General features: G+C 46.9%; 1 protein-coding gene across 1 annotated transcript in view; it reads left to right on the top strand.

Annotated features, from left to right (window-relative positions):
* Positions 1-8660, top strand: part of LOC104616652 (polycomb protein SCMH1-like) — a gene marked incomplete at its 3' end in the record, with an annotated part of 14861 nt that overhangs the window by 1944 nt on the left and 4257 nt on the right. Inside the window, exons 2-4 of the mRNA XM_010281728.1 lie at positions 947-1015; positions 6987-7057; positions 7856-8090. Of these exons, the coding sequence (XP_010280030.1) occupies positions 947-1015; positions 6987-7057; positions 7856-8090 (375 nt within the window). The remainder of the gene's footprint in view (positions 1-946; positions 1016-6986; positions 7058-7855; positions 8091-8660) is intronic.

Raw genomic sequence — 8660 nt, forward strand, 5'->3', positions numbered from 1 at the left:
AATGCTCCCAGGGTGTGTTGGTCAGGCAGCAGTGGGTGGAGGAGCTCGCTTAGGGCAAGCTCTGCCATGGCACACTGATCTGGCATCCCTCTGTGGGACTGGAGGCTGCTAGAGGCAGGGATGGGCATACCCTGCTTCTAGCTCTATCACTTTCCAGAGCTGTCCTGGGAACTTTATTTTTTTGCAACTCTGAGGCCCAAAGCTGTCATGAGCAAAGACAACTCAGATGAGATGCTGTTCAGAGCTGGTGCTACTTTGCTGTGTTCTCCTACAAGCTGCACAGGACATGTGGTGGTAACCTGATGCTGTGCATGAAAAGGGCAGTTGTGCACGCTTTTGTAGAAGTCCTCTCCCCATCACCAGAGAGGGTCACAGAATCATTAAGGTTGGAAAAGACCTTTTAGATCATCAAGTCCAGCCATCAACCCAACATCACCAAGCCCGCTAAACCATGTCCTGAAGTGCCATGTCAAAGGCCAAGGCTGTTTGTGTGCAGTAACCTGGAGTTGGTAAAGGAGAGATTCAGGCACCACTCCTTAGTATACAAGATCCACATGGGCCCTTTTTTAGTGGCTTTCACGTTTGTTCCTCTCGAGCCTTGCCACCTCTTCACATAGTGAAAATCATGAAGCTCTAGCAGTTTGGTGCTTTTTACATTATTGCTTACCATTGTGGGAGAACACTAGTTAGTGAGGACTAGGCAGAGACTAAGATGCAAATGCAGATACCTCATGTCAGGTCTTCTCCTGAGCTGTGTGGAGAAAGGGAGCACACTTCATAGATTTAGACAAATCATCCACGTTACCTGGGGTTATGACAGGCAGGGCAAGGAGGTCACTCCTCTCCTCTTGAAGTGCCTGTAAAGCAGGTGACATGCGCAAATAATGTTGAAGAGTGTATTAGCTGGCTTCTTTCACTGACATAAATGCTTTATTTCTTGTTTCAGCCATAGACTGGAAAGATGGTAAAAAGCACAAGTATGGCCGCACGTCAGAGTCTCCTTCCCAGTACCAAGGTGAGAGAGCTCCCTTCTCCCGTCTCCTGTCTCATTTTTTTTTCACTAAAAACTTCTTGAGTTGTATGTGGGAAAGTGCAGCATGCCAGATTAGTTTGCAGGTAAAAACTGGTTTTGGACAGTGTGTTTAATTTTGACCACAGTAAAAAATGGCTGAGAAGACACCAGGGTAAGCACACAGCTGACCTGGCTCATTTTTAAATCAGGCAGGACTGAGCAGATCTGTTTCTTACTGCCCCACACATTTTCATATGTGTCCTGGACGTAAGGAGCCTCTTACTCCTCCACAAGCTCTTGTTCCATGTTCACAGCAGCGGATAGTGCAGTCCTCATTGCTGTACAAGAGACGTGGTGTGACCCGCGCTCCCTCTTCCCCAGTGGCAGGAATTTGGCCTTTACCCCAGCAGAAGCGATGCTGGCTGGCTTGGCGGAGCACAGGGCAAGGGCTGGCGGTGCAGCGTGGGAGTTGGTTGCTTCTTGCTCCCTTTGGAGATGTGTCCCGTGCACGGGCCGGGCAGGCTGTGGCCCTGAGCATAGCGCATGCAGATTGAGTTCATAAAAACCGGCAGCTCGTACTATCTCTGAGGGGGAAGATGCAGGTGACTTCCAACTTTAGAAAGTTTATGTAAGGCTTGTATAAATTAGTAAAAGATTGTAGGGCCTGTATTTTATTTACAGAGTATAAGAAGGTGATCACCTTATGTCCTTATATTTTCTGTATCATTATAATAAGATGGCGATGTCCTTACTTTAAGAAGGTGATGTCCATACTTCCCACGAAGTACAGAGCGACAAGAAACTAAGTGTTTGCCTTAGTTAAGCCATTTCTAAGGAAACACGTGTTTGCCTTCATGAAAGGCTCTCCTGTGCTGCTTAGAGCCCTGGGGAGAGCTGAAGTGGCTGCTGTGCCTCAGAGGCTCAGTTATACTGTGCCCTGAGGTGAGACTCAGGGTGGTGGTTCTCGGGCACGTTGGACTGTGGGCCACCATCAGCCCTTGCCGTTCATTCTATGGGGCATCTCGTCTGTCCTTGTCTACCCTTATATTGAGGTACTATGGAGCACAGTTTGGGAGAGACTTTCTCCAAGAGGAGGAACTTTATTAGCACCTCCAGTAGTCCTGGGTCCTCTGTCACCCCATGCTGAGCTCCACATGACATTATGGGGCACCGTCACAGCTCATATGGCCTGTGTATAGTCAGCCTTCAGGGTGTTGGGGGCTCCACTGCAGTTTCCCCTCTGTTCCACATGCTGCACCGTTTGCAGATGTTGGAGGACTGGCTGTTGTTCAGTGGCAATGCTGACCTGAAATGGAGCTTTCTGTGAGATTGAGGGGTGCTTTCCCACCAGCACGCTCATGGTAACCCAGCACACCAACCTCCGCCCCTCACTGCATCCCAGGGTTTGCTGGCCTAGGGATGAAATGCTGCAGATAGGCTGGTGTGCACCTGTCTGCTCGACAAGGGCATGGTGTAGCAGTGAGGATTGGGGATCGTCTCCCTGCAAGAAACTCTGAGCAGCTTATTACTGCCCGAAGCTTTGGTACACAGTGAGGAGGGTGAAACAGCAGCAGCTTTCTGGCATGGACCACCCTGTCATCCAGGCTGAAAGGATTTCTGCTCAAAGCTAATACTGAATTGCGACACCTCTGAGAAGCAGCAAAGCAGGCAGCATCCTGGTGTTTGAAAGCTATTAGTTTTGGCTCACACATTATCGCATTTCTTCTGAGCAAGACACTGAGTAAGTGGGATCATGTTATCAGTTGTAGCTGTTACCAGTGGAGAATGTGCAGCTGGATCGATGACTGAGCAAACTGCCTGGAAATTAAAATGAGTAGGACATGAAGGAGCTCTGCTGTGGCGATGGGAGAGCTGACCCCTTGGGAGGCTGCGCCCAGACATGGAGAAGGCCACTGTTGCCTTTGGGTCTGTGAGCAGAGACAGTAGTCTGCTAATTTTCATATCAAGTTGGCTCAAACTGTGCTGCTTTCATGTGCTGCGTTGATGCTTGTTAACAGACACACATATGGGCTGCAGACTTTAATGGGATGCCTTGATCTGGGTAGGGCACGTTCTCCTTCACAGATGTGACCTGAAACGCACATGTATCGTTTCAGTTGGATTGATGACCCCTTGGGAGCTGAAATGCTAATGCAGCCCAAACCAGACTTCAGTTAAAGATATAAACAGAAACTCTGTGTTCATTTAAATTCTGGGCAAAAGATCAACATTAAATGCAACATGATGAGAATCCAAACAGAAGGGTGCAGAGCTGCATTGTTCACAACTGCTGTAGTTTGACCCCTTGGGTGTGTGGAGTGTTTTGTTTGTAGTAAATAGCTTTGAAGGTTAAGACATCAGAGCCTGAATCTGACACTCTGCCTGCAAGTAGTATCTCCCTTTGGCACAAGCACACGGTAAGGAGCTTTCCAAAGGCAGGCAAAGTGATACACAGTCACCCGTAGTAGGCATTTTCAGAGCTGAGTTTCAGGGAGTCATATAGGTTGGCAATCCTTGGCTTTTGTTTAGCTCACAGATGTAATTACAAAAATGTGGTGTTTCTCATTAAGTGTCCTTCTCTTGTTTCTTCCTGTAAAGAAGACCTGATGTATGTTACATGGAGGAACACGATCCGTTCAAACGATGATCCTTCCAGTATGGTGTGCTCTGCAAGGTGGGGGAGGGAACATGAAAGAGAAGGCAGAAGAGGGTCATTTTAGGGCATTTTGCATATTTTGCTGGAAGCCAGCAGCAGAGCAAGTGTTCCCCTTTGCTTTTTGGGGTGAGAGAGGGTTTCAGTCCCTACAGTCAGCTCTGTCCTCAGACAGTCCTGCTCCATCACCAGTAAAAGGGACACTTCAGGCCCAGCTGAAGTGCTGTTTTTTTCATGAAGCAAAGTGATTCACTGGCAATTGGAGAAAAGCCACCAGGATTTTTTGACCAACACTCAGAAAATGTTCTCCAGTGTTACCAGCCAAGGCCAGATAAGGAGCGTCTTGCAGACTAAAATGTCCTGTCCCTCTACAGTAAGGCATCCAATGTATTAATATGAACAAAAGTATTGAGAGAATATAGAATACCAGGTAGCCTGTGCTAATGAGAAAGCCAAGCAAGATATTCTCATTGTTTCCCTCTGGCCTTATAACCTCCATCACAGCAAGCCTGTAAAATGGCATCAGCTGGCACCTGGCAGCTTCGGTGTCCTGGCTGACAGCACGCCTGGTGTGGAGGCTCCAGAGCAGATCTGTTTGGAGCTGAGTGTTGGAAGTGAGTGGTGATCAGTATGGCAAGCAGGATTTGGGTACAGGCCAGAGGAGCTAAGGTTGAGAAGGCCAAGTGTGGTGTATCCATCTTCAGCTGTACACTTGCTTTCTCAAGGACAGAGCTCAGAGCTTGTTCTCTGCTCCCCAATTAAAAAAGCCTTAAGTGCCTCCTGCTTTTTTCTGTTTTATTGGCAGCTCTCCCTTTGTTGTAAAAAAAAAAAAACAAAACCAAACCCAAACAAAAAAAACCCCAACTTTTGTGTTATGCCATTTTCTTCTGACTCTTCCTGCGGTTTTTAGGTTGAAGCTGATGATGCTTGGTTAAGTTTAAGTGTACTTTGAAATTCATGCTTGAAAAACATTGTATCGTGCTAAATACTATTACTGAATTTATTTAAAACCATTCCCTACATTCTGTGCAGGACTTCCTCTCACGCTAAGGCAATGGTGGCAACCTCCAGTTCCTGCAAGTATGCAGTTTCTGTCCTGGTTTGAGAGTAATCCTGAAAAAGCAGTGCAGTATAATTCTGCTTGTCGTGCAATCTTTATGTAAAGAAATAGCTGATAATGAACAGAGGAGGAAGGCAGGCTTAACTCTTCTGTATTGGCTCTGTCCTTTCTTAGAGTTTAGAGAAGTTTTTCTGCTGCTCCTGCTTTTCTTTGCAAAATAAGTCGCCAGAACCATGAGTTGTAAATATCTGCAGCTCTGGTGTTGTGTGTGTATCTTCATATGGTGGTTGGGTCCCAACAGGCTCTAGAATTAATCTCAAATAAGTTTCATGTCTAAACACTATTTTTAGAGGCACACAGCTGTCTCAGAAATTTACTGCTCCTGCTGGGATTGTGCAGCGTCAATCTTGACTACAGCATGAGCTGCTGCAGGGAGCAGAACGGCCTTCCTTGGTTCAGAGTGAGTGAAGAGTGGAAGGATTAAAACCATGACTACTTTTAATAGCGAGGGATTGAAAGCAGCTGAGGGGAGGGTAGGTTTCTTCTTCAACATAAAATTGTCAAGCGCAGCTGATCCTTTTCAAGATGCTTGCTCAGGCCCTGGAGCTGAGGCTCGCACTCCTCACCTTGGTGCTGTCACCACAGGCATCTTCTGTGCTCCGTGGACAAGGGCCTCTGAAGGCCCACCACAGTCTCAGATGAGCCCAGATCAGCAACCAGAGTTAAGGGGTGGGATGCAGCAAGGCATTTCCATGCCAGGAGTGCCTGGGTTTGGCTTGGCTGGGTATTTATTCATACAAAGAATTTCACTGTCATAACCAAGTGTAAAATCATATCTTCAATTAAGGCAAAAGAATTTTGTTATTGTGAGAGCATCACTGAAATTCAGTGAATCACTGAATTTCTTCATTCACCCTGGTGTGAGACCATTGACTGAAAAGAAAATGTGTGCCAATGGATGGAACCGCATGCTCTGAGGAATTGGAGAGCTGCTGTCAGAGTCTGTGGGCAGAAATATATTCAGCCAGTGTCGCAGCAAAATTGTATTTTTTTCTGTTCATTTCCACTGTATTTAACAGTGTGCTAGTCATCTGCATGGGAGGTGGCAAGAAAGCAGTGGTTCTTTTATTTATCTGAAGCTAGCAGACTATCAAGCCCTTAAGGCTTCTCTGTGCACGTGAGGCAGAACTATAGTAATGTATGCTGACCTTAGCGCCTGAATTTTTAGAGGTGTGATGTGCACTGCAGTAGCTAAAATGGCTTTTAATGTAGCTTTTGTTTTGAAAATAGACTGATTAAAAACTTTATGTGAATAGGGGAAGCGGTAGCTGACTCCTTAATAGTGCTGCCACCACTGCTCTTGAAATGACTTGAAAACAGCGGTCTCGCGGGAGCCATTCAGATGAATACAAGCTAATGTCATGCTGGAAGGATCCTTTCCCAGCTGCTCAGTTTAAATGGCAGAAGTCATGATTTGCTTGGATCACGGGAGCTTTTAATTCCTCATTTAATAACAGGTTTCCCTGGATGGCATATTGCTTTTACCCTTCCTGCTGTACATGGGAAGGGTGCAGTCAAGGATAAAATATACTTCCCCCAGCAGCAGCACTTGATGGAAGGGGCTTTGGTGTTGGATATGAGCTGCTCTGTTCAGTAAATCCCCATTTGGAACATCCCTGCTTCCATCCCGCCCAAGCTATGGACTCTGTGTCTACTTCAGAAAATCAATTGCTGACCTGTCCACTAATTGCTGGAGACAGGCTGATAGCTGCTCTGAGCTGCTGAGTTGTGGGGCAGGCTGTGTCTGTGCTGGACCAGGAGAATCGTAAAGTCAGCACAGTGCAAAGTTTCCTGTCGATTTGGGCTGCTTTTAGCCTGCAGTGACTGTTTGTAATCCCATACTGAGCAATGTGTTTAATGAATGATTTTTAAGAGGCAGTTGTCTGGAAGACTCCACGGATTCCCATCTGTGCTGGGTATTTTATATTAAGTTGTAGGTTGTTATCCTCACTTTTTGCAGACCCTTCTCAGCAGCACAGAGGCAGTAAGATGCCGTAGGCAGCACCATGCTTTGTTCTCCCTGTCAGCTGCAGTTGTAAATCTTCTGTGGTCACAAGCATCAGAGGATCTTGATGAAAAGATGTTGCCTGTGAGCACCTCCTCTGTGAGAAGTAGAGAACTGCCAGCATTAAGAGTCCAGCTGTCTCTTTTTCTGAGATTTTTACTCGTCAGTTCCTATTTGAATCCTTTTCTCTTCTCAGGTCACTTCACCTGGGAGAAATACCTGAAAGAGACATGCGCCATCCCAGCTCCTGCCCATTGCTTCAAGCAGGTAAGAGGGTGAATGAAAACAAGAAAGGCCAAGGGTGATGGTCCGTTAGTGACCCAGGAGTTCTGTGCTTGGAATAGGCCCTATTTTTGGGTAAGGAAAATACTTAAGGATATTGGAGACTTAAGAGAAATCTAAGTTTGCTGAAGCAAAGATAAAAAAGGTGTGTTCAGGCACTGCAAATGTTAGAGTAGTGCAGAAGACTTAATTCTCAGATGTGCGTGAATGGGAACAGAAAAATGTTTTTTCCTCTCTGCTGAGCACAGGGTCTTGGAGAAGGTGTTCTGAGTAGGCTGTGATCCATTTTTTGGTGGATCCTGCCCAGCAAGGGCATGCTGATTTTCTTCAGCATTCACCAGATCTTTGTGAATTGAATAGCACCCCTTGCTCCAGGCATGGGGTGCTTGAGCACAGAGGTGCTAATGCTGAGTGCACGGGATACAGGAGTAAATTGGCATGGCACCCCTGGGTCTGGACAGAGGGGCAGCAACACAGAGGAGTATCTGTTTGGGTCTCGGATTGGTGGGTGATTCTCCCAGGAAGAGGGCTAAGACAAAAGAGTAGGTCTAGTTGTCTAGATGATGCAGTACCAAAAGATGGTGGTCTGGGTCACAGATCTGCCAGAGCTCGCTGGACTTTCATTGCTGCTTTGTGATGTCTGCTCTCGTGCCGTGCTTGGAGGATGCTGTCAGTCTTTGGTAGAATCAATTTTGCTGCTTTTAGGGCTTAAGCTTTATGACTGAGGTAGTGTGTATACTGGAAATTCCATCTGTAACTTGGTCCTTGTTTTTCTCTTTGCAGTCATACACTCCGCCTGCAAATGAATTCAAGATCAGTATGAAACTAGAAGCCCAGGACCCCAGGAACACCACCTCCACTTGCATTGCCACGGTTGTGGGCCTGACAGGCGCACGCCTCCGCCTGCGCCTTGATGGCAGCGATAACAAGAATGACTTCTGGCGGCTGGTGGACTCTGCTGAAATCCAGCCCATAGGAAACTGTGAGAAGAATGGAGGGATGCTGCAGCCTCCACTGGGTGAGCTGAAGTTCAACTGTCCAGCAAGCGCCTACATTATCTGTGGGGAAAACCCTAGGTTTTTTTATATTTCTGTGCTTGGGATAGAGACCCATGGACTGCCTCTGCCTACCTCTGTGATGTAGACCAGCCCTGTTAGCTTGGACTGTTAAACAGATGTATTCCACACCAGGCCTGTATTTCTACGTGGACATCATGGCATGGGTAGGGAGATGCTTTAGATGGTAGATGAAAGAGCGCTTTGCACCTAGGTGAGCTGCTTGCACTCTTTGCAGCTCAAGCTCTGGATTAGCACATGCTGACTATCTTGTCATGCCTTCTGGAATTCTCCCTGTGTACCTCAGAGGAAAAACACATTTTCACAGAATCACAGAATCACTAGGTTGGAAAGGACCTTCAAGATCATCAAGTCCAACCATTAATCCAGCGCCACCATGTTCCCTAAACCATGTCCTGAAGTGCCACATCCACACGTTTTTTGAACACTTCCGGAGATGGCGACTCCACCACCTCCCTGGGCAGCCTGTTCCAATGCCTGACCACCCTCTCAGTGAAGAAATTTTTCCTAAT

The sequence above is a fragment of the Phaethon lepturus genome, unplaced genomic scaffold, assembly GCF_000687285.1.
Source record: "Phaethon lepturus isolate BGI_N335 unplaced genomic scaffold, ASM68728v1 scaffold41450, whole genome shotgun sequence".
Classification (NCBI taxonomy): Eukaryota; Metazoa; Chordata; class Aves; order Phaethontiformes; family Phaethontidae; genus Phaethon; species Phaethon lepturus.